The 26,140-nt window shown below is 38.4% G+C and overlaps 1 protein-coding gene across 5 annotated transcripts in view; it reads right to left on the bottom strand.

Moving 5' to 3' along the window:
• HNRNPD (heterogeneous nuclear ribonucleoprotein D) overlaps positions 1–14,184 on the bottom strand; it is a 17,549-nt gene extending 3,365 nt beyond the window's left edge. For 2 of the 5 annotated variants that reach the window (XR_008558454.1, XM_008143624.3), the window contains exons 1-5: positions 13,589–14,184; positions 11,734–11,790; positions 2,674–2,842; positions 1,598–1,759; positions 355–483 (exon numbers count right to left, since the gene is read on the bottom strand). Coding sequence is in view for 4 of the 5 variants with exons in the window: in XM_008143624.3 (XP_008141846.1) it covers positions 355–483; positions 1,598–1,759; positions 2,674–2,842; positions 11,734–11,790; positions 13,589–13,815 (744 nt within the window). In the remaining variant the exon portion in view is untranslated. The remainder of the gene's footprint in view (positions 1–354; positions 484–1,597; positions 1,760–2,673; positions 2,843–11,733; positions 11,791–13,588) is intronic. The other 3 variants (XM_008143622.3, XM_008143625.3, XM_008143623.3) reach the window with 3 other exon arrangements.
• Between the last annotated feature and the right edge of the window lie 11,956 nt (positions 14,185–26,140).

Raw genomic sequence — 26,140 nt, 5'->3', positions numbered from 1 at the left:
TGGGCACACACCTCGGTTGCAGGCTCTTCCCTGGCCCGGCCTGGCCCCTAGTCAGGGCTCGTGTAGGAGGCAAACAATCGATGTGTCTCTCTCACATCGATATTTCTATCTGTCCCTCTCTCTAAAAATCAATGGAAAAATATCCTCAGGTGAAGAATAAAAAAATTAGTTTATCTCTTGCTCCCCAATCAAAGCAAAAAACGTTGATCAATGACTTTGACAAACAAGGAGCCAATGGAACATCTTTAAGCACAAGCACGCCAAAGAAAGCCTTTACAAAAAGCTGTATGATTATACTCTTAAAAAAAGAAAAGCTAGTTTTATAAGTCTGCAATTAAATGAAAGCGAACTTACTTTACTAAGACCAACATTGTGGTATTTCTTTTCCATTATCTTCTTCACTGGTTCCTCTTCCTTAAAGGTAATAAAGCAGAACCCACGCCTCTTATTGGATTTGTCCATGGGGAGCTCTATGGATTCCACCTGGTATAAAAAATAATTTTCAATGCCTTAGTTTGCACATTACTAACAATAATAGCACAACTTTAGAAGGGACAAGTGCACAAAGAAAACATAATTTGGGCCTCAGGCTTTAATATGCGGTGTCCCTCTCCATTAATTCTAATCTTTGAAAAGCATTCATCAAATTAGAACATCCACTCTTACCTAAAATGTCTTCAAATATATTTATAAAAACAAGCGTCACAGGGACTAATATTTGCTATCTAATTCAAAGGTCACAAACTCAAATGCCCCATAAAGAACAAGCAGAAGGAAAGTCATTTTTAAGAAAAACAGAGTAAGAGAGACTGCATTTGGGAGAAAATGAAGAGTGATGAGGACCACTGAAAACCGGAGAACATATGACTGCCCAAAGGTGGAAACTTCTACTCATCTTAGATGGTTGTTGCATACAAGAAAGCAGTTCCAAAGTTGCTTATTCTTACAAATATTTAAGAAAGCTAGATATTCAGATTTTTGTGGGAAGTATTTCCACTCCTAAATACTATGAAAACATGCTTCAGTTGTAAATCAAGCAAAAGATGCATGCAAGCTATATCTGCAAACTATATTTGTAGCTCAATGTCCTATATTTCTCAGCTTTAAATCATTAATCCACAAAAGGAACTTCTATCTCACTATTTCACTATCTATAATTAGCCTAATAAAATTTGTACATATACATGTACTTAAATTAGAAGACACCAAACTCTATTCTTAATTCTTTCCCTAATCTCAGCTGAACCATTTCCTTCTATATCTCAGGTAATCTAATTTGGATTTCTTCTTGATGTTGTTTTATTTAAATTTACTCATTAATATGGTAAATTTAAATTTACTCTATTAATACTCTATGAGATAAGAATGTCTATTTCATCTTTGTTTACCCTGTGCACAGCAGTGCTATGCATACAGTAGTTTCTCAATAAAGGGAAAAATGCAATAATCCAACCTTCAAAGATCTGCTAATAAAAGTATTCACAATATCCTCATTGCAAAAATAACCGCATAATCTGTTTAAAACTTCAAAAAACCCTTAATGTGACAATTATATTCCACTAATCTGGAAAGAAAACTGGGTCAAAACATCACATACCTCACCAAAACCACCAAAGTACTCCCTTATTTTCTCTTCAGGTGTATCTGGAGAAAGGCCACCAACAAAAATTTTTTTAACAGGCTCTTTTGTTTTCATGGCTTTGGCCCTTTTAGGATCAATCACCTTCCCATTCAATTTATGTTCTTTCTGATCCATGACCTATGGAAATTGAAGTTTATTTTAAATATGCATATCTTAAGTTCAGAGACTATTATTAACTTATCTAAAAATAATTATAGTTAAAATTAATATAGCTAAGACTAGGTACATGTTAACTGGCTCATGATTAAACTGTCAAATTGTAGTGATGTGACACCAGTATTTAAACATAAAGGTAAAGCCGAAACCGGTTTGGCTCAGTGGATAGAGCGTCGGCCTGCAGACTCAAGGGTCCCAGGTTCGATTCCGGTCAAGGGCATGTACCTTGGTTGCGGGCACATCCCCAGTGGGGGGTGTGCAAGAGGCAGCTGATCGATGTTTCTCTCTCTCATCGATGTTTCTAACTCTCTATCCCTCTCTCTTCCTCACTGTAAAAAATCAATAAAATATATTTAAAAAAAAAAAAAAAAAAAAAAACATAAAGGTAAGAACCGGTAGGGGAGACACAAATCAATAACTACAAAACATCACCTCTAACTATCAGCAATAGAGACATGATTGCCTCTTCTCCTTAGCCCAAGACAAAATGTCTCAGTTAAAAGTTTCTTGCCTAAGAAATTAAAAAAAACACACAAAAAAACTATACTTCTATAAACTTGTCACAGCACATTCTTTTAATTAGTCATCTTTGTCTCAATATTTTTGAAGTTAATTTTAATTTAGTAGAGCCTGGCACACAAAATACACGTATTCAATGAATTATTTTTATACTTGGGCATATTTTTAATTTTTTTATCAGAAGTATAGTTGGCGTAGTAAACAATTATTGAATCTAACTCTTCATAATAAAATGTATTGGCAAGAATTGTATCTTCATATTTTTGCAAAAGGGGAAATCACAAATGGGCAAATTAGTTTTATCAAGCTATCAACATTTTTTTATTATTAATTGATCAGAACACATAACACACTACCTTATCTACACTCTCCGACTCTTTAAACAGCACAAAGCCAAAACCCCTTGATCGCCCTGTGATAGGATCTAACTTCAGAGTGCAGTCTACAACTTCACCAAATTTGGAGAAGTAGTCCTTCAGATCTTTCTTTGTAGTGTCCCAGCTAAGGCCTCCTATAAACATTTTCCTGTAAAGACAAAAAGCAATATTAAAATGCTAAAAAAACAAAACAAAAACAAACTTTGCCCTAAATACGTATCGACATCAATAATCCCTTTTTTCAGACTGCACCAATTTACTGGGCAGTATGTGAAAATGTCATTCTTCCTATATAACCACATATCAAGAACACCCTATTCCAGTTTTGGAAAGTTTTGCTTTATCACCGCTGCTTCTGCATAATTACAATATAGTGAGCAGGCAGCAGATTAAGTTTTCTGACTTAGCAGAGATAAATGTCTCCCCAAAGTAAAAAAAACTTGTACATTAAGCCTTTCTTAAATTACAAGTTAAATGTTGGTAACAGCAAAATACAGAATTTTAGCTTCAAATTTCCCTTCCAAATCTTCATTATACGTATAAAAAGGCTATTTATTCCTCAGTGATCAGTGACAGCATGTCTATGCTAAACTTCCTTTCTATTTAATAGTTCTCATTAACAAAACTCTTAGCACATACAATGGAAAATTCTAAATCTCACATCACAATTAAGTTGTAAACCAAGTTTTTTAATGTGAAGTCCTTAATAAAGACAAAAGTGATCATGTGAACAATTTAGTGAACAAAAAGAATTATCCATTGAAGCACAATCCACTAATTAACCTAGATGATTTATTTACAGTAGAACCTCAGTTAACCAGCAATAAAATATGTAAACCGTTAAAATGCTAGAAGTGACTGGTGGTAAATAGAAACCACTAAGACACTTTAAGAACAAAAATATATATTACCAAAAAATTTAAGGTGAAATCTTTTTGTAAACAGCAAAAGGCCATAAAGCTCAGATCCAGCAACTCTGTGATCCTTTTTAGATCTGTGCCCTATGTCCCCCTCCACAAAAGAACTATCATATGACATACCTTCTACCCTTTAAAGAGACAGGACTGGAGATTTTTATTTTAAGGGTAAACTGTCAGAATTTGTTATGTGAGGGCTAAAAATTTCATCATGGGAATAAAATCATCCTTGCTCACCGATTTATCATCTTTATAACTGGGGTGGGTCGGGGTAGGGATGGGGATGTGGTACTAACTTCCAGCTGTGGAAAGAAATTAAAAGCAGAAAATATCAACATCTTGTGGGTTTTAAAATATTACCACTAAAGCCAATTCTTGCAACAAGAAGCCAATTTTATCCCTAGAATAAGATCTTGCTTCTGCTTCTCCCTAAAGATGCCAGATTAACTGAGGTGTTACTGATCTTACTATTTTACCCATAAACTTATTTTTACTAATAACAAAGTTAACTTTTAATGCAAAAGAAGTCTTACTTAAGGCATACACTGTGCTTCCCACTTCAGGTCAGGTTTTTCAACGTGTATATGTTTCTAGAGTTGGGCCATTTATACGCTTAACTTTCTGGATTTTCTCTGATAAAATTTCCATGCTTAAAAGGAACCTTTATTAACCCTTTTTTTGTATTTTATAATCAAATGAACATAACCAAAACATCCATGTTGTATAGGTATTATTAACATTTATTGCTAATTCAATGGGGGGGGGGGGAGGAGTTGAGGATATTTTCAATTACATTTTCTTTCATTCAAGTAATACACCTTGTAATATCCAATCCTAGTCACTTAAGTTGCCTTAAACACCTTATTTCTTAACCTAAAGATCCAGGGTACTTCCTTCATACATGAAAGTTCATTACCAACATTTACACTTTCAAGGTTAGAAGGACATAACTCTTTTTAAAGATGAGAAAACTGACTTAGTAAAGCAATGACCTCTTATTTATCCATTACAAGTTCCGGAACAAAAACAACTTCAAGTTGAAATTTAAATTTTAAATTACCAATTCTGTAAGTATTACAGAAGTTTTTCACCAATAATTTAGGTTTGAAATTATTTCAGCCTCTCAAGAATATCTACGAAACAGACCAGACACAGAATTTTCTTGCCTTTTAACTTTAGCTTTTTTTAAAAAAGCTTTTGTATTTGAGACAATACTAGTTTTAATTTTATTTAACCAAGGCAATGTTTATATTGGATTAAGTATTCTTAAACTAAACAAAAAACAAACAAAAAAACACCCAATCGCAAATAAATAAATTCTAACACCAAGAATGAGGCATGTTCTATTATTACTCACAAGCCCCAAATGTTTTTTACAGCATAGGAAGTCAGTTTTCTTAAATATTAGATAAGCATACTAATTCATTAACTAGCCCCATAAAAGTGCTCTCCAAAGAAACTTCCCACCTTTAATAGTCTTTGGTAGAGAAGTCATTAACTGTGTCTACCTTAGAACTGAAAAGGTCACTGAAGATGCTATCCTTCCTAATCCATCAAATTCCATTTTCAGAAAATAAAATATTCTGGCCAATTGTAATTTATATATATTAAGATTACTATTTCTCAAAATATTTAGAGCAAACCATGTAGTAAAACTTCAGCTATCCATCACCTTTAAAGAATGAAAGCCAAATATTCCACCTTCCTTAAGGCATTGCCAGCCTTCCCCAATTTCTCTCCAACTGTTCTTTAACCTTCAATTATTTGGAATAAAATTTTTTCATCTACAACGTATCACCCTTCTGCCTTAAGTAATCATGATTTGACACTGTTCGGGTCAGTCATCCCGAATATATCATGCTACTGTAAATTAGAGCTATTTATTAACACACTTTGTGCATCCCATGTCTTAGAAATTTTAACAAGTTACTTCATTTTTGCCAGGTTAATCACCAGTTGCTGTTCTAAAAAGGCCTTCAACCACCCATTTTGGTAGCATAGTTAGGTGACACTCAAACTTGCCAAATTTTATGTAAAGTATACAGTAGTAAGAGTGGCTCTTCTAAGGCAAATGTATTTCCATTTGATAGGCCATAAATCACTTTTTCTTCTGCTCTAAGTATGGTTGCTGCATAACAGATTACTGGACAAGTAAATATACTACAATGAACACAAACTGTACCAAGTCCATTCCATCTGTACTAAATGGAACATATTAAATACATTCCATCTTTTATTCAGTAGGCACACCAAAACATCACAGTATGGTACAGTGAAGTGTTATCTTTAATTCTGGATAAATGGGAACTTATTTTTGCCTCTCTAGAACATCAGCACTCTGACATGCTCTCCCTCAAATTGAGATGGTATAAGATGATACCAATTTAAAGTTTCTATGTTTTATATTATTGTATCTTGCTTAAAGCACAATACCTATTGTCCATCCAGATTACCTCTGCTGCCTTGAATACAAAGACTGACTTCCAAGATGCTGTCACTCCTGCAGAGATGTGCAAACACTTTACAATGAAGTACAGATAGAACGTCAGAAAAATCCTAAGCAGCCAAGTTATAACTACATCACAAGATTTGTTCAAGTAGCAACAAAAATGGGTCCCTAATGCTGGAATACAGTTTAAAATTTGATCCTTAGTTTTAAGTAAATCAATAACCCCAATTAAAATGTAGGACTTCACCTACAGTAATTTATTAACCGTTTACTTTTAAAATTCTACCTATTAGGTATTTAGCACCCCAAAAGGCATATACTATTCAATTTAGAACACCCACTCAACAATTTAAGTCTCTGCTTTTACTGATATTAATTTTACCCCATATTACAGTAAATGACAGGCAAAAGTTATATAATTGAGTGCAAATGACTTATCTAAATGCTATCCAGTGTCTTTTAGAAATTTAGGCTGCTTTGTAGGATATACTTTAGAGAAAATAAATTTAGAGGCAGTAAACCAAAATCCTACCTCCACCACTTACTAACTGTGACCCCAAGGGGGAAAAAAAATTCCATGGTTGTTTCCACATCTATAAAAGAAAACAAAACAAAACAAAAGACTAAGAGCCTACCTTAAATTAGCACAGAACATAGTCTGATGCTCAATAAAAATTAGTTATTATTTAGAAGTGGTAGAGCACAATCTAAACATAATTTAACAAAGCAACTTTTTCATGTATTCAATGGCATAACTTAAATCTGCATGAACTATATGACATTTCCAACATTAAGGGGAAAGGTCAGGATGAATTTTATATAATGGATCCTAAGATTATTTTCAGACTTAACGCAGAAATGTTTAAGTATCCCATGTAAAAAAAAAATATATATGTAGAGTGAAAATCAGGTTGTCTAAGACTAAAGTTTAATTCCAAAAATCATCTTATGACTACTGTGTCTCTACATAAACACCAGTCTGTACTCTACATGAGTTAATGTAAGGAATAATTTCAAAATATAAAAGGCATTACATATGGAGCAGAGCTGGTTGGTGGGAAATGCTTTAATACTTCTGTTTTTTCCCCATCTAAAGAACTTTTTCTCTGTACTTTTGAGGTCATTAGGTTATTCCAAAACCAACAGTATTTTATTTCAAGTTACTTCCCCAAGCAAGTCTTTAGTGTGAAATATCTTATTCAAGGTAAAATTATAAGCATCATTAGACTTTCAATTTTGGAACTGGGAACCCGCCCCTCCCCAAATTCTGTAACTTTCAAACACTTCCGAACAAATCACAATCTTCGTATGTGGTTTCATAACAAGTTCTGACAGTTTAAAAAATACGACAAAATGTAAATGTGATTTACATTTCAAGTACTTGACTAGCCAATCACTGTCACCTTTCAAAATGTTACTCAAGCATACCACTGAACCTTTATTTAAATAAATTTCCTGGTATTTTATCATTGTAGTTATTCCTTTAAAATATTAAATTATCATGAAATCTCACCAACACTTGTGTGTTTTTTTTCCCTTAGAAATTACAGAGTTATTTTAAAGCCACCAGTTACCTATAATGGAAGGGATGGGTTTACTTTTTGCAACTAAATAGTATCACGTTAAGAGTAATCATTTTAGATTCTGTGTAAAAACATACCTTTAGAAATAGCTTACAAACTTTTAACCATCATTATAAAATATTAATTTTTCTAGCTTAGTATATTATTAAATGTCATTACTTTATACTTTAGAATACTAAGTTGAAAACATAATAGCTAATAAGCTAAACATGACAGCTTTTAAATAAACTTTAAATGTTTAACCTCAAATCTCCCCTTTTTCTTCATTTCATTCCAAGGCAGGAATGACATCTTGTATTTTTACTTTTCAAATAGACTCAGTTTTGTAAGTCCCATCTACCTAGGGGTTAAGGAATAGGGCTTCCTTAACCTAGAGGCTAAAGTTCTGGTTAACTGAGATTACTACATTCACAATTCTATAACGATATGCATTGGAAATCAATTTAAATATCAACACTAAACTCAGAAAATGATTTTTATCTTTACTGACTGATGAAATTTAAGAATCCTGCAATTCTTTAACTTTTTAATAGTATAAGGGAAAAAATTACAGAAGATTCATCCCATGGCATGGTTGGTTCTTTTTTTATTATTACTTGCTAATAGTTTTCATCTTTTTTCAAAGGGCTAAAGAGGGGGATTTTCCTAGCTGTTTGGGCTTTGTGACAGTGCTAAGTCTAGGTAAGCAGGAATTTGCAGAACATGACCCAATACTTAAAACTATCACCCTGACTATTGGCCAAACACTGCCAGTAATAAGTCTTCCCACCCCACCCCAGTCTTAAATATCTAACTCCAAAGTACAATATAATACTCCAGAAACTAAAACATGCTTACCTTTACTCCACAGGAGTAAATCACTGGCAGTATCAACTATTAAGACACAGGACAAATACACACAAACTGAAAGCAAGCTATGTAGTCAATCTTCCTGTGGTGAGCAGTTGTTTCCAACACATAGATCAGCAAACCAAGTAACAAACATGTTGTATTACCTGAGACCACACTGTTGGAAGTGAAGTAAGAGAAACAGATCCCACGCTTCCAGCATCCAGTTCAGTGCCCTATCTACTAAAATGTTGAAGCAGAACTAAAGTGAAATAAAACTTTGAACTAACAAAAGTTATGTTTCACTCCATTTGTGAACTTGCACACATTTGAGGTGCACAGCTTTAAGTAGAATAGGAAAAAAGTTCCCTTTTAAATGTTTTCAAGTATGGCATGTATCACTTGAAGACTAAAATGAACCATCCTACATGTTGATTATAAATCACAACAGACAAGACTTTCTTATAATTAGGGCAGCCTTACATGACAGAATACTCAGGCAATATTAAAACTACACAATAAATACACAACTAGTTTATAGAAGATGTCACACAACTTGAGAAAAAAACAGGCTTAAGGCAAGTATATTTATCTCAAAAATGAGCACTGAAAAACTTCAATGATATTCTCGAATTCTAAACCGAAAAGGTCAGGTGATTTTTATAGTATCGTTCATAGATAAGAATTTGAAATGGAGAGAATTTATTATTCCTCCCTTATATGTTCATTATCTCAAGATTTGGGGACACCCATTGCTACAATTTTAACACTGGAAACCTGTCAAAGGTTCCAAAGAATGCTATTATTCAAACCCCATCTACTCAGGGTCTCAAGTTTACTAATTCAAAGGCCAGTAAAGTTGGCATGAGACTGTTCTAAAATTGTTTTACAAAGCAAATAGTGTTCAGTATGTCCCGAAGCACCAGGGTATACTATGATCTCGAATATTTAAAACAAAAACGTATAGTCCCATTTCTTAAAAATTAAAAGGAGAGAACCTATAGCAGCATTCACAAAATTTCCCAACAGGCTAATCACACTTGAGCTTATATACTAATGATTAGAAGAATAGATCAAACATCCTATTAGAAAAGTATTGCTATGATAACTGGATAGGACTTTTTGCTTCCTGCCCAATCCAATGCAAACCAGTCAATGTACCTATTTTGTAAGTGTCTGAAAGCTAATACATTATAGTTTTCCACTGAGCATGAGAATTTAAAAATTGCCTTGCTACATGGCATGTCTATTTTGCCAGACACTAATCTTTGAGTATCTACCTTAATGGAACTGCAGCCCTGTAGAGAACATGAGTCCATACCCCAAGAGGAAATTCCAGTGCAAAAGCTTCTTAATAAAAACTAAGATATTAAAGTTGGAAAGATTAAAATGAGGTGAATTCAGGAAGGCATTTTATTATGAAAACAATTACTTCAAAAGTCCATAGTAAACTGTGGAAACATCTATTCGAAGTATGTAACAGGCATGCCCTCCTCAAACAGCTGTTTAGTCTTATACTCAGATTTTGAGAAAACTTTTAAGTCTACAACAAAATGATTTAATAATTTAGGATGAAACTGTAATCACTTTATTCCCAAGTTAGAATTGTAAAAAGAAACACACGCAGAAATGTGTTTAAGAAATTAAATTTAGATGATTTTATATCTAGTAAGCAGTCTTACCCTTACTATTGAAACTATTATGAAATTGCTGCCCAATGTCCCTCAAACAGGAAGACAAGGAAAAAGAATAGATAGGGTGGCAAGTGCACAGACACCAAAAAGTTTTTTGTTTGTTTGTTCAAAAGAACAGTATTATATTAATTTAATAGGATGAGGCTGGGTGGGCAATAATTTTAAAAGGTCAAATATTAAGACTTTAAAAATTAAAAGCATTATTTGTTAAATGTAAACTTGCTTAATTTAAAGGGAACCTATTTTCAATAGGTTATAATCGGACAGAATTTAAAATGTTCATTAAACTATAAATATTTAACTGCCAATTTTTCCTGAGAGGTCACTCAAAAAACTTGTGAAGTTATAGTATTAGGTAAGAAGGCCAGTATAATTTTTACAAGAGTAAAACAATGACCTAAGTTTATGGTCCTTACAAATTACGGAAAATAATTACATAAGATTTGGAATATATAGTGGAGTAGAAAAACCATGTACAATTATCCTTTAATCTTAGTGTGTCACCATTAGCAGTAAAATATCAGTATGAGGGTATAATTTTCATCAGAAACATTTTTATTCTTTATGTCCAACTCTGACCCCAGTTTCTTCTTTTGCTTTTTCCCCCTTGAGATTACTGCTGCTTCCAATCTGCTTTATCTCCAATATAAAACTGGATAGATTTCAGTGGATGAGAATACAGTATCAAGAAAAGCTCAAATAAAAGTTAAATGATATCCCAACTGGGCTCTTAATAGAAGGTAATTTGTACATATAAGTCAGCTATCTACAAATTACTGGCCCTCCATGCTCCAGTAGTGGTGGATAAAAAAACTCCTGGAAAACTCTAATATAATCCTAAAGAAAGACTGAGCTTTAAGGAAAAGGAATATAAAAAACAGTCAATCTAGCCTTCCAAAGAGCAGTCATGCAACTGTGAACATGTCAACCAACTGTAATGAACATTCCAGCCAAATCACACAAAATAAAAAATCTGATTTAAGAGCTGTAGTGGAAAGCCACATCAGCCCATCTTTGAATAGTACATATCAATTCTTAAAAGTTATACTTATAAATAAATAGGTTTGGTGACAAAATATGTACAGTTTTGCATAATATATACACAATGCTACTTTTTAAATTATTTTACTTTTGACATCTCCAGAATATTTCAGTATAACATGCAAGACATTTTAAACACAAGATTTTATATATATCAAGTAACCTTCACATTTAGCACTAAACTTATAATTCCAAAATTATCTTTTTCTTAAAAAACAAAAATCAAATTTGAAATTAGTTATTTTTTTCTTGCCCAGATAAAAAAATTACTAATTATATTAAGCTTTAATTGGCCAAACCACAATTACATGCATTACCACATAACAAAAACCATGTAATAGCATCAGTTTTGCCCAAAGATCACTCATGGTACCTAAAAAGATTTTATATCCCAGGTACAAGATATCCTACTGTACTAAGGTCTAGAATTTCCTGGGGAGTCAATGGGCAACAAACCAAAACACAGCCTCTCCAAGTTATGACTATTGAAACCTTTATAATACAGAAATAAAATTTAAAAGTTTTACCATTCTTCCCGCTGTGCCGTCGCTGCTTCAGAGTGTCGTGGGGAGGAGTTTGAATGGCTAGGGAATTAACAACCGGTACAGCAACCAATCAAAATTCTAGTTTTAGTTTTTGACATTGTTAGGGTTAAAAACTTTAATTAATTTACACTTCAGTTCAACAGTAGCTAACTACAAAGGCAGCTACTTTGTGATTTGAAAAATCAAGGTTAACAGGAAGCCTGCCCCAAACAACAAGTTATATATACAATTACTCATTTTGGTACCTCTGCCCAAATAACAGAATTCAGAAAACAAAAACCAAAATAGCAAGGCTTAAGTTTCCAAATATTTAACATATCCCTTTCTTAAATTAAGCTATACATTATTCAAGATTAATTAAGAAAAGCTAGTTTCCTATCCCACCTCGTCTCCCAGTCAGCACAATCAGCAAACAGCCGAACAAGTCTGTCTGGGCTTAGATTAAATCCTGTACTCCAAAGTGCTTCTCTCTCCTCCCTCCAAATCTTGTGCTCTTTCCCACCTGCTTTTACCTTCCAACACTTTCCCCGTGTTATAATGAAATAAATTCACACACACACTACAAAAAGGATTGGAAGCTTGACCCAAGATCGTTATTAACAGGAGTTAAGAAAACCCAACCAAGAACCCCGATTTAGTCCCTCTTGCTAACTCCCGCGCCCAAATGCTGCATTTTAATACAAGTGCAGCTTTAAGTAATGTGCACAACCATTTCCAATGGGAGGTAGCAAGTTACTATTTAAAAACCTGCAAAATAAAAAAGTTATGCCATAGCATAATACAGGACTTGTTCATTTTTTAAAAGGCTGGTGGGCCTCCTTTAACAGTGGGTAAGAGCAGGAAGGAGAAATCAAGAGAGACCAAAAAAGGATCCTGGGCACCGGGTGGGGGAAAAAAGGATTTTGTAAAAAATGGAAATTGCACAGAAAAAGTAAAGTGGGTAAGAGTGCCACATCTGCACGAACAATTGGGGAACCCAACAGCTGACAGCGGGAAAAGGGTGCGTGGTTAGTATCACTCGGCGGGGTGGGGGAAGGGCCGCCAGCAAGCCGGAGGTAGCCCAGTTCCAGTCCAGTGCGGGCCCCGCCGACCAGGAACTTAACCAAAGCCCGTGGAGCAAAACCAAGGTACCAACAGGCGGTTCGGGGACTTTCACCTAGTCCAATGTGTCCCCTAGGCTGAAAAATAGGGGCTATGGAAGCAAGCCGTTGTGCGACAGTGAACAGTAAAAAAAAAAAAAAAAGCGAAGGGATCGAGGCGAAACTTGTTCAAAATACTAAAAAAAAAAAAAAAAAAAAAAAGTCATCCTGAAGCGGAAACGGGAGCACAGGTGGAAGCCTACGCGTTCCCCAAAGAATGTACTTGATAAAACAATCGCATCGTCTCGGGATGCTGGAGTGAGTCGCTCCCAATAAACCTTAGTTGCATAAAGGCTTGATATCTGTTTGCGTTTTTTTATGCCCTGGACTTGAGAAACGGGGGACGGAGAGGATGGGGGGAGGAAAAGGTGCCCTCGACAGGCGGGAAAAAATCCTGGCGGCTAAGTCGGTGGGAGGAGACCCAGGGCAAGGGAGGGAATGAGGGCGGGCCGGGGAGCAGCGTGGTGATGGCTAAAGGTGGAAACGTGTGTGATGGGGGAGGGGGCGGCGAGCAGGCACGGGGAGAAGGAAATGAAAGCCCCCGGGGATGCCAACGTCGAGGAGAGGGGAGCCGTGCAAGGAGGCGGCATGGGGACCTGGACGGAGGGCAGAGAGCGGGAACGAGGCCTAATGGCGGGGAACAAGAAGGGGGAGGGGGAATAGTTGGGCCTGGCTATCCCGGGCCGCCCCTTACTCACCCTTCATCCTCCTCGTTCTTACTGGCATCTATCTTCGCTCCCTCCGACTCGGCGCTGCCCCCTTCAGTGCCGCCGGCCGCGGTTCCGCCCCCGGTCCCGGCTCCGCTTCCCGCCGCCGCCGATGCCCCTTGCGCCGCCGCCACCATGGCTCCCTCCTGCTCGCCTGCCGAGCCGCCTACCGCCGCCGTTGCCGCCGCGCCGTCTCCGCCGAACTGCTCCTCCGACATCGTGCTACTGCCTCCGCCGCCGAAGAGACGACACCCGCCGCTGCCGCGAACCGAAACTAGCAGCAAAGTAATCCCCGCCGCTGCCGCGCGCCCGCCGTACCGCGCGAAGCACACAAGGCAGAGAAGGCGCGCGTGGCTGCGAAGGCTCCTGCGCCTCTCCCCGGCCTGCCCACCTCGCCTCCCACTCTCGCGCGGCGCGCACTCCCGCTCTCTGCCGCTGCACTAAAAAAGAATAAGCAGCAGCGGCGGCCGCGCTTGCCTCCTCCTCGCTTTAATGGCGCCGCCGCGGACCACCTAAAATGGCCGACGGAAGAACGGCGCGTCCCGGTCACGTGACGCGCGAGCGCGCCCTTTGCACCTCCCCCGCCCCCTCTACAGCTATTTTTTTTTTTTTCCCCTTCCTCCCCGGTCCCGCCTTCTCGCTCCCTTTTATACCTTCGGGCTTGCGCCGCGCCGCACAGCGTGGGGCCTTTAAAAGGAACCGGAAGTGGCGTTCGATAAGACGGCCGCGCGGGGGGGGGCGGGGGATCGTCGAGAACAAGGAGCGCTGTTTCGAAGGCGCGGCTAGAGATTTCCCTCCCTCGGCCCCGCCCCTCCGAGGGTTCCAGCATGGCCCTCACTCCCACCCTACCTGCCCTCCTCCGCGGCGGGCGGGAGCCGGGCGGCGGGCGGGTGTGGTGCGGCCGTGCCCGCTGCGCCTGCGGCGTGGAGGTGCGGCTGAGAGACCCGCACCCGCTGCGCCTTCCGTCCTAGTCGTTCCCAGTCTGAGGAAAGGGGCTTCCCGGAGGTGCAGTCCCCGTGCCTCCTGCGCTCAGTCCCGAGCGGCGCCTGGGGATGCCCCGCTCACGGTCCGGCCGCGGGGCGCCGGGCGGCTGCGCGCGTGCCCGGCCTGCGACGGCTCCGCCCGCCGGCATCGCCCGGGTGACATTGAGGTTTCCCCGGCTGCCGCCTCCACGCTGGCCAGCCTACGGCGGGCAGGCCGAGGCCGCTTGAAGATTAGTTCTTTTTCGTTTTAAGATTTGTTTTCCAAGTAAGAGTTTTTTTTTTTTTTTCCGTGCCTGCCTTCCTCCTGAAAAGTGTTCGTCTAGAGAAGGAGGTAACTTGTCTGTTTGAAGGAACAGGGGCGGTTTTTTGCTTTGCTTGCTTTATTGGAAATCCTGAAACCTGCCGCGACGATTTGAAAATACTGGGAGTTGGGAAGTGGTTAGATCCACCGAGGGTTCATTTAATTTTAACGACTTTTAGTCCTTGTACTGAATAGAACGTATAAAGTGCTGTGAATCATCTTTACAAGGTTTCTGAGTTGGCTGTGTGGGAGGTTGGGGTGCGTTTTTTTAAACACCGCTAGGCGTTTCGTGCCGGGTAACAGTAAATTTCTTTAACAGACCGGTTAGGAATCCCAAATGCCTTGGCTGGAAGCTGGGTTATTTGGGCTTTGGGGCTTGCGGCTTCATGCAGTACACCCTAAAGAGAATACAGCTTCTAGGTACAGTTTTACTCAACAAATAATTATTTGCTTGTTTAGCATGTGCCCAGGAATTGGGGAAACAAAAGATTAATACAAAATATAGCAAAGAACTCTGAAGAGTTTAAGTCCTCGTTTTCTGCTCTGTAATTAAGTGAACATTCTCCAAAAATCTCATAGGAAGATTAAAAATATCTAATTTTCATTATTAATCAAGTTAGCAAAATTTGCATTACAGAATAATCAAAACTCAAGAGTACAGATCAAATTCTGAAAGTGTCCTAAAAATAGAATCTTACCAGTACAGTGTAGGGAATATAGTCAATAATATTGTAATAACTATGCATGTTATTAAGTCAGGTGGGTACTAGACTTATCAGGGGGGAATCCCTTCATAAGTTATATAAATGTCTAATCACTAGTCTGTACACCTGAAACTAATATAAAATTGAATGTTAACTGTAATTGAAAACTAAAAAGTATACACATGTATAATCTCACTGGATTACTGTATTAAGCAAATCACACACAGGCAATGTCAAGATCAGGTATCTGGATCAAGTAGTAATGACTTCAGGTATGTCTTCACCTGTCAAAATTGTAGCTAAGGAGAAAGTATTTGTACTCAAGCCAAATATTCCAGTTTAGAGACAACTGAAGGGAAGTAACTAAGGAGATCATCTGAAGGGAAGTAACTAAAATCTTTTCTGTCTTCAAGAGAGGATTCTTTTTCTCTTACAATAGCTTTGGACATGCCCCACCAAAGTAATAGGCTTTCCCAAAAGGTTCATTTTTTTATTTTTTTATTTTTGCATATTACTCTTTTATCAAAAGGTTCATTTTAATTTACATGTAGGCCAGTTGTTTCTGGACTTTTGGGAATTTATGTTAAAAAAAGGAATAATTTTAAAGCTAACACCTTTACTGTATACTACATATGTATGATGCCATATCACTCATGTCTCTATATATTATGGTCCAAATCTCTGCACCCTATGCTCCTACATCCAACCAACATTCCTCTGAGGACTCACACTTTCAATCCTAGTTCTTTTCACATTCCTCATCTGCCTAGTAAACCTATTCATCCGTCAAAACCCCAATCCAATGTTACTCCTGTGAAGCTTTCCCAGACTCCCTGAGGCAGAATTAATCATCCATTCTCACAACCCTTTATCCTTACTTCAGTTGTTATAAGTATGCAGTTGTACTAGATCATGAGTTCCTGGAGAGCAAAGATAATGTATTCTGTGTATCTTAGAGATATATATATAAATGTATACATAGTAGACTAATTGTCAGTTGAAATATAGAATGACAAAGTGCTAGATATTTCCAATCTGCTATGTCTGTGGCCTTTGAGGCAAACTAAGTATGCTTCCAAGGAATTAAGAGGCTTTGCTTCCCACCATCCCATTTCATCTCTGGCATAAAAACACTTTCTCAAACTTCTTGCTGATATGTGAAGTTCTTTAAGAAGGAGAAAACCAAACTTGTATTCCATAATCACAGGTAAAAATTTAAGGTTTAACTGACTGAAGATTATATATTGGTACTGTCTTAGAGCAACCCAAACCACTGCCTGGAAGCAGTATCCCCTCTCAGAGTCCATGACATCAAAAATTCCATTGCTTCAGGAGGTTCAGATGTGTTTCAGATAACACACTGAAATACTGGATCCTCACTGATTTCAGCTTTTGTGAAGCAATAACTGCAGAAAAAACTAGAGTACTTATAAGAGGCAAAAAGAAAAAATTAAGATTGAAACGAATCACTTTTACCCAGGACAAGATATATACATCTGCTAAATACACTGTACAAACAGAGCAAGCGTATCTGAAGCTTGAATTTTTAAAAGTGGCAACCTAGAATAAACTGTTCCGAAGAAATAGCTGGAAGAACACATTTCCTATACAAGGTACACATACTTGAGCCTCTTCTACAACTATGCTAAATAGTCATTTGCTCACCTGCAGAACACTCTCAGTAGGATTTAAGCATTTTGTTGAAGAATTAGCTTGCGGTTTTAGGTGAAGTGACCAATTGCCCAAACATCATGACTGGTTGTCAGGAAGCTCTCACTTCACTAGACAAAATAGAGGCCCCATCATTGTGAACTGCCACATTTTACTTCAGCAAGTCTGTCGTAGAGTCTGAGTTCTGCTTAACCAGAGATGTCAATACAGTCCTTTAAATTCAATTAAAGAAAACCTAGGTCCAACAGACAGCCCTAGCTGGTTTGGCTCAGTGGATAGAGTGTCAGCCTGCAGACCAAAGGGTCCCGGGTTCGATACTTGTCAAGGGCACATACCTCAGTTGCAGGCTCCTCCCTGGCCTGGGCCCTGGTCAGGATGCGTGCAGGAGGCACCCAATTGATGTGTTTCACATCTGATGTTTCCATCTTTCCCACTCTCTCTAAAATCAATGGGAAATTATCTTTGGGTGAGGATTAAAAAACAACAACAACAAAATAACTCAGACAATAAGGAAATGTAATTATCTAACTCTAAACCTACATATCCCACTGCATACTTAACACCTCCACTTGATGTCCACAGGCATCTCAAGCTTTAGATGTCCAAAACAGAACACCTTCCCAACAAATTAGCATCTTGTCTACCTCCACCCACCCATGTGTTCCCGGCAAAAATCATGGAGTCCTTGATACCACTCCATACATCCAATCAATCAGTTCCTACCTCCAAAATGTATCTTCTTTATTCTAAGTGCATCTTAGAACATAAATAGTGGGGTTATTTCTAATTAGATTTACTCACATTCAACCATGGAACATAGCACACGTACATTTCTGATGCTTGGAATATGTGCCCAAAACAGAAAAGTCTTTCATCTCAGCTTTGATTCAGTGGGAGAGGCAAACAACAGACAAAATAAGTAGATGTCTTATATAATTTTAGGTAGTGATAGGAAGGAAAATAGTAAGGTGCTACAGACAGATTATGTACTGTTTTAGATAGGGTAGTCAGAGAAGACTGCAAAGAGGTAACTTTTTGAGTAGAGCTCTGAAGAAAGCGATAGAGAACGCCATACACATAGTTTAGGGAAGACTACAATGTAAAGGTTGGAGGGTACATGGCACTTTCAATGAATACAGTGAAGAGAAGAAAGCATACAGATCATACCTGAGAGGTAATCAAGAATGAGATCAGCCAAAACCGGTTTGGCTCAGTGGATAGAGCGTCGGTCTGCGGACTGGAAGGTCCCAGGTTCGATTCTGGTCAAGGGCATGTACATTGGTTGCGGGCACATCTCCTGGTGGGGGATGTGCAGGAGGCAGCTGGTCGATGTCTCTCATCGATGTTTCTGGCTTTCTATCCCTCTCCCTCCTCTCTGTGAAAAATCAATAAATAAAATAAAAAGAATGAGATCAGCCAGGGCCTTGTAAGCTGCAGTTAGCACTTTGCTTTTATTATAAATGCAATGAGAAACTATGTGAGGGTTTTGAGAAGGGGAAAGGCATGACTTGACAAACTTAAAGTGTCCAGAATAATCCAGATCATTATGGATGTTGTATGGATGGTGGAATGTGGGGGTGTATCAGGGAGATGAGTTAGAAGGCCACTGTCACGAAGCCTCTCATGGTTGATTGCTTCTGACAAGAAGCAAATCTACAAATAGGGTATTATTTAAACGTAGTCATGTGACTGTTTTGAGTTAATATTATTGTCAATATTTCCAATAAAGAATAAGACTGTCGTTTTCATTAAATTCAGAATTTTTTCTAATTCTTTTTCTCACCCTTTTTGAAGCTCTGGGATGAAATTTGTTAGCTGTTGCAGCTGGGGTTTGTCCAAAGCCTCTTCATAATCCTGCACAGGGAATAAGGAATAGCAAGTCAACTAATCAGAGTTAATTCATCACTCCTGGTCACATCTTCTGGTTTGGGAAGGGCACTAGGCCTAAGTCAGCCAATCACATGAAGAGCTTCTCTTTGACATTTGAGTGAAGAAATATTCTCATACAGATTGATCATTCACAAACTGAGAAGCGTGTAGCTAAGGGAACCACTCAACAGCGGTCGTTTTACAACAGAAAGATGCCTATGAAATTAGGAATCAAACAGCAATGAGGAGTTACCAAGACATGACGGACAGGATACCAGATCCTGGTCACATTCCTTGAACTACTCTCTTGAGATTAGCCTACCCTCACCTGAGGACCCCAACAGAACAAGTACATTGCATAATATTCTGTGGTGTTTACCATAGTTAACCAAATGTGGAAAACTATTTGTACAGATTGCTAAAACATTTCTCAAAGGTGATACAGTATTTGTTCCAGAGGACTAAAACCAACTTTTTTTGGTCTCTTGATAGTTTAACTGTATGGCTAAGTGACGATCTGGGTGCCATATAGCTCTATTTGTGGGGGCTGATTTTTTTCCCTTTAGTATTACACCATGGTTATATGATGATGGTAATGATCCAGTAGAAAGATAAAAACTAGTGATGTAGGTGGAAATAGGGGAATAATAGCAAAAAACAAGTTCTTAAGTAGGTAAGAGGAGATGGGATCCAACGCACAAGATGGAGTAAAGATGGTTCTTCCATTTTATAGGAAGATTATATGAATACAGATGTAGGTCCATTGATAGCTTTGGTGATATATGGATAATTAGTTCTGGTTCCTTAATTTTTTTTTAACAGCTAGTTAAGAAGTCTGTCATTAGCTAAGAATGTGCACAGGGGTAGAGATAGAGAAGATTGAAGTAAATTCGGGAACATGGAAGCACAACTTCACTAGATCTGGGAAATCCAGAACTTAAAAAAAAATGTTGATCAGGACAGAGCCCTCAAAGAACCTTTGGATGCTATTGGAGATCTACTTATAAGATTTGAGAGCCACTCCAAAAACCTTCAGCAGTATGCCGCTGAAGTAGGTATGTGATCATTTACCAGTTACAATTTATCATCTTGTCTATTCAGTCAACTCCCATTTCTGGACCTTAACCCTGAGAACTCATGAGAAATCCAGGTAGCAAATACCTTTTGAGTTGTCTGCCAAGCCATGACTCCCTTCTCTGTACTCTCCCCTTAAGGAAGGATGGCCTCTTTGCAACCAAATTTATATTAGATGACCCCACCCCCACTTCCATTGCCAAAGCCAAATCCAGGGTGGACACCTGACCCAAGCAATGAACTGGATTTTCTCTCCTGGGAATTGAAATTGGGGTACCGGTTCTCTAAGCACTTGGACAAAAGGGCAAGAGATAGGAGAAATTTGATTATAAGACTGAGCAGCTTTTTTTGCCCCGTGTGGATCAGAGAAGCTAAACATATAGTTTGGTGGTTAAAGGGAAGAGAGAATGAAGCAGATGTGTAGAAAGAACCAGGGACCAGAAGGCACGTGGTTCTGACAAGATGCAGATGGTATTTGCCTTGGTTCTTGGTGACATACCGGTCACTGACTTCAGTCCTCAGCTGAACTTACTCCTTGGGTTTTATGCAATGCTCCTGGTTCCCCTGGATTCACAATTTAACATGAGAAAATCCAAGTAGACTTCTGTTACTGTAACCCAAAGAACTTTGATCAAGATCAAAGATATATTAAATGCTATGCTATGCTAAAATTAGGATATATCTTGTGTATAGTAGTTTGTTAATCTAGTACCGTGGTTGCCAAACTGCGGCTCGCGAGCCACATGCGGCTCTTTGGCCCCTTGAGTTTTTAGCAAAGGCCAGCTTAGGAGTACGATAATTAAGTTAATAACAATGTACCTACCTATATAGTTTCAGTTTAAAAAATTTGACTCTCAAAAGAAATTTCAATCGTTGTACTGTTGATATTTGGCTCTGTTGACTAATGAGTTTGCCGACCACTGATTTGTATAATAACCAGTTCTGTCAGAAAAAAAATAAAGGAAGTGACATGAGGTTGGATGATTATTTGGTGACTATACAGACTTGGGAGACTTGGAAAGAAAAAAGCAGTAGTCACTGCATACAATCCAGCTGTACTCCTTAAAAAAATTTTATTGATTAATTGATTTTAGAGGGAGAGAGAAACAGCAATTTGTTGCCACTTATTTATTCATTCATTAGTTGATGCTTATGCCCTGACCGGGACGTGGTGGTCATCGAACCTGCAACCTTTGCATATCAGGATGACACTTTAACCAACTTAGCTACCTGGCCAGGGCTGTAATTTTTTTTAGTTATTAAAAAAATCTTAGTTTAATTTGAAAAGCAGTGAAAATAAAGACAAATCACTCATAAGACTACCTTTCTAATAAAACCACTCTGAGCATTTTGATGTATTTCATGTCACTTTTTTTCAGGTGTTTGCTTTTAAACCATGAAATTCAATATAAAACAATTGCATATCCTACTCTTTCACTAGATGCTATGTCATACATATTTCCTATATTGCTGTATAATCTTCATAACCAAAATTATAAAGGCTGTCTAATATTTTATTGAATTGATCTTACTATAAAAAATAACACTGCCCTGACCGGTTTGGCTCAGTGGATAGAATGTCCACCTACGGACTAAAGGGTCCTGGGTTCGATGCCCGGGTTGTGGGTTTGATCCCCAGTGGGGGGCATGCAGGAGACAGCCTACCAATGATTCTCTCTCATCATTGATGTTTCTATCCCTCCCTGTCCCTTCCTCTCTGAAGTCAAAAATATATTTTAAAAAAATAACACTACAGTCATTATCTAGTACCCTCTGGTTTGAAATTCTAAAAAGAAGTTCCTAACTTGGTGAATATGGCTATTTTTATTTTTAAAGAGAATTTCTTTTTTGTAGGGTTGGAAATAATCAGACTTTACCATTTCCTGCATCCCTTAATATTAACATTCAACTTTTTCTTGGACCTATTCTGGGTCAATCACCGTTTAATTAATAATTCAGCCTCATTGTTACCCTCATATGAGGAAGGTGTTATTCTTCATGGTAGCCATAAATGTTAAGGTCACTGGGAAGGAAACGTTTCCTAGTCCCTAAAATTGTAGATAGCCCGGCTGATGTGGGTCAGTGGTTGAGCATCGACCCATGAACTAGGAGGTCACGGTTTGATTCCCAGTCAGGGTGCATGCCCAAGTTGTAGGCTTGATCCTCAGTAGAGGGTGTGCAGGAGGCAGCCGATCAGTTGATTCTCATCATTGATGTTTTAATCTCTCTCCCTGCCTCTAAAAAAATAAAATAAAATAATACATAAATACATTAATAAATTGGCATTTGGGTGCATGGGTTTTTGTGGTGGTTGGTTTTTTTGTTTTGTTTTTTTTTTTAGTAATCCTCGCCTGGGGAATATATATGTTTTTTTATTTTAGAGAGAGAGAGAGAGAGAGAGAGAGAAACGTTTACTGACTACCTCCTCTACACACCTCAACCAGGGATCAAACCTGCAACCTTTTTGGTATACAGCCAAACACTCTAATCAGGGTGGCATTTTGGTTTTTGCAGTGGCATATTGTGTGTTTATACAGTGGCAGAATCTGTACCTAAAAATCTGAAAACCAGATCTTGGTCTGTGGCGGGCATACTAAAGTATTGCTCTGTGAGCCCTTTTGGGGAGGTTTGCCAGCCCCCTTCATTCCCATATCTATCTTCTGAGTTTTGGCCTCACCGACTGTGGAAGACCTCAAACCCAAAACTGACAAAACAAAACAAAAACACCAAAAAACAGGCAAGCAATTGCAGAGTAATTTGTAGGAAATAGCTAAGAAAAAGAGTGATCTCATCTATACCCATAGCTTCAAATACCATCTCATGTTGATAACTTTGAGGCTTCGGGTTTCTGTTTTATTGTTATTCTATGTTATTTCAGGTGCTTTCCATCATATATAGACTTAATATTACCTGAATTCCCCCCCCCCTTTATTAAAAATATATTTTTGTTGATTTCAGAGAGGAAGGGAAAGGAAGAGAGAGATAGAAACATCAATGATGAGAGAGAATCATTGATCGGCTGCCTCCTGCACGGCCCCCGCTGAGGATCAAGCCCACAACCCGGGCATGTGTCCTTGACCGGAATTGGACCCGGGACCCTTCAGTCCACAGGCCAACACTCTATCCACTGAACCAAACCAGCTAGGGATTCCCCCCTCTTCTTCAACATTTAACTTAAAGCCCTCTTGGTTAGTTTGGCATATTTCTGGGGAAATCTGTTTTTCCCTAGTCTCTTAGGAATGAACTCTATTCCTAACCAAGATACTAGTTTTCATTATCCAAAGATATGATTCAAAAAACCAAATTCTTTGCAGCTAAGCATCTGCACACCATATCATTTTCCTTCCCACTGACCTATTGAAAACACTGTTGAGAATACTGTTTGTACTCCTAAGTACTTTGTCTTCTGACCCAGCACTTCAAATTCCCTTAATGGACATAGTCTCTTCTGCAAGGGGGATGGACCTTCCCCACAAATTAGTAAAGGCAGATAGTGACTGTCAAGTTTGAGGAGATTAGACCATATATCACTGACCAACAAGGTACTCCAGGAAGATAGCATATATCTCCATTAGCCATAGCAGGGACCAAGGCTGCCTGTGAGCTCTTCCTCAGGAAGTTGCCAAACATCACTCAGTTTATCCTCACCTGAGGATATTTTTTCCACTGATTTTAGAGGGAGAGGGAGGGGGAGAGAGAGGAGAGAGAGAGAGAGAGAGAGAGAGAGAGGGAGAGAAACATTGATGTGGGAGAGATACTAGTACATCGATTCGTTGTCTCCTTCATGTGCTCCGACCAGGCTGGGGATCCAGCCTGCAATCGAGGTATGTGCCCTTGACTGGAATTGAATCTGGGACCCTTTAGTCCACAGGCTGAGAGGCTTTAAGCACTGAGAAAAACCGGCTAGGGCTAGGTCAGTTTCTATATAATATAATAACTGTTCATACTATGACTAATACAAAGAATAAATAATCCTATATAATAAAAGCCTAATATGCTAAGTGTCCAGTCGACCGGTCGGCCGTTCAGCCAATCAAAGTGTAATATGCTAATTTTCTATGCTAAAGCTGCTCAACCACTCGCTATGATGTCCACTGACCACCAGGGGGCAGACGCTCTGACCAGTAGGTTAGCTTGCTGCTGGGGTCCAGCTGAACGGGACGGGACGGGACTAGACGAGCTGGCCAACCTCCCGCATCCCTCCCCAGCCCCGATCATGCACTGGTGGGGTCCCTCAGCCTGGCCTGCGCCCTCTCACAATCTGGGACCCCTCGGGGGATGTCAGAGAGCTGGTTTCGGCCCAATCCCCCAGACCAGGCCGAGGGACCCCACTGGTGCACAAATTCATGCACTGGGCCTCTAGTAGTATATAAAATATTCTGAATAGCCAAAATGACAGTTTCAAAATATACTGCTTCAGTAACAAACTTCTAAGGTAAATAATAAAATTTATTTGCTATTTTAGGCTCTAATTAGTTCAGTCATATTAACATGTAAAGAAAGCACTCAGCCCTGCCTGTGGCTCCCTGGTTGAGCATTGACCTGTGAACGAGGAGGTCATGTTTCGATTCCAGATCAGAGCACATGCCCAGGTTGCAGGCTTGAAGGGGGGCGTGCAGGAGGTAGCCAATCAGTGATTCTCTCTCATCGTTGATGTATCTGTTTCTTCCTCTCCCTTCCTCTCTGAAAGCAATATATATATATATATATATAGTTGTTTTTTTTTTCTTTAAAGCACTAAAAGAGCTTAAGCTACCATTACATCATTACATCTCTCTTAAGCTAGGAAAAAAAAGAGTAAAGACCAATGTTGGCAAGTACAAAAATGTTGTAAATGACATTATCGGTGTTATTCCAGTCTTGTTTTTCTACCTTTCTTCTTATGCTGTAATACCATATACCATATCATTAGTCTTTTTAGAGAGCATTATGACAATAAAAATTATACTACTATGAGAAATGTACAAGAAACAACAACTTCAATCCAAAGGTATAAAGAATTTTGTATAAAGGTACTTATAGTCTCCTTCATAATAAAACTCTGAAAAACCTAAATCATAACCATGATCTTATGAAAATGATGGAATGTATACAAGATTATATACTTCTTTGTGTGCACTTAATTTTTTCCGACAACATTCATTCACATTTTCTCATTTACACTTTTAAAAAATATATTATTGATTTTTTACAGAGAAAGTGAAAAGGATAGAGAGTTAGAAACATCAATCAGCTGCTTCCTGCACACCTCCCACTTGGGATGTGCCTGCAACCAAGGTACATGCCCTTGACTGGAATCGAACCTGGGACCTTTCAGTCTACAGGCTGATGCTCTATCCACTGAGCCGAACCGGTTAGGGCTACACTTATCTTTTAAAAATTATTCCTTTTTTGTATATCAGGCCTTCTGGGATCACTTAACTTCTACATTTAGTGTAGGCTTTAGAATTTCCTTTAGTGAAAAATTCCTCATGGTGAAGTGTTAGTTTCTTTTTTTCCCCCCAGAAAATATCTTTATTTTCCCTCCATTCAGGAGAGAAAAACATTGGCTGATAGGGAATCCTTGGTTGCAGTTATTTTCTTTGAGAATATTGAATATAACACTCCATTGTTGACTGGCTTCCATTGTTTCCATTCAGAAGTTAGAAATATCCCTTACTCTTCAGCACCTTGGGAAATAATACTCTCCCCAGTTGCTTGTTATTTTACTTTATTATTTTTCATACTTTCAAATGGAAATTTCCCAGTATACATAACTAGACTAGAACTAACTAATGTACCCATCACCCAATTTAAAAATTATCAATGTTATTCCAGTCTTGTTTTTATACCTTTCTTCTTATGCTGTAATACCATATACCATACCATTTTAGCATAAATATTTTTGTGTCTCTGACAAGAACTTTTTAAAAAATATAATTACCATTGTGATGTCCATGTT

The sequence above is a fragment of the Eptesicus fuscus genome, chromosome 2 (genome assembly GCF_027574615.1).
Source record: "Eptesicus fuscus isolate TK198812 chromosome 2, DD_ASM_mEF_20220401, whole genome shotgun sequence".
Taxonomy (NCBI): Eukaryota; Metazoa; Chordata; class Mammalia; order Chiroptera; family Vespertilionidae; genus Eptesicus; species Eptesicus fuscus.
Note: the sequence above shows the minus strand (reverse complement) of the source record. Positions and strands in the feature narration are given on the sequence as shown.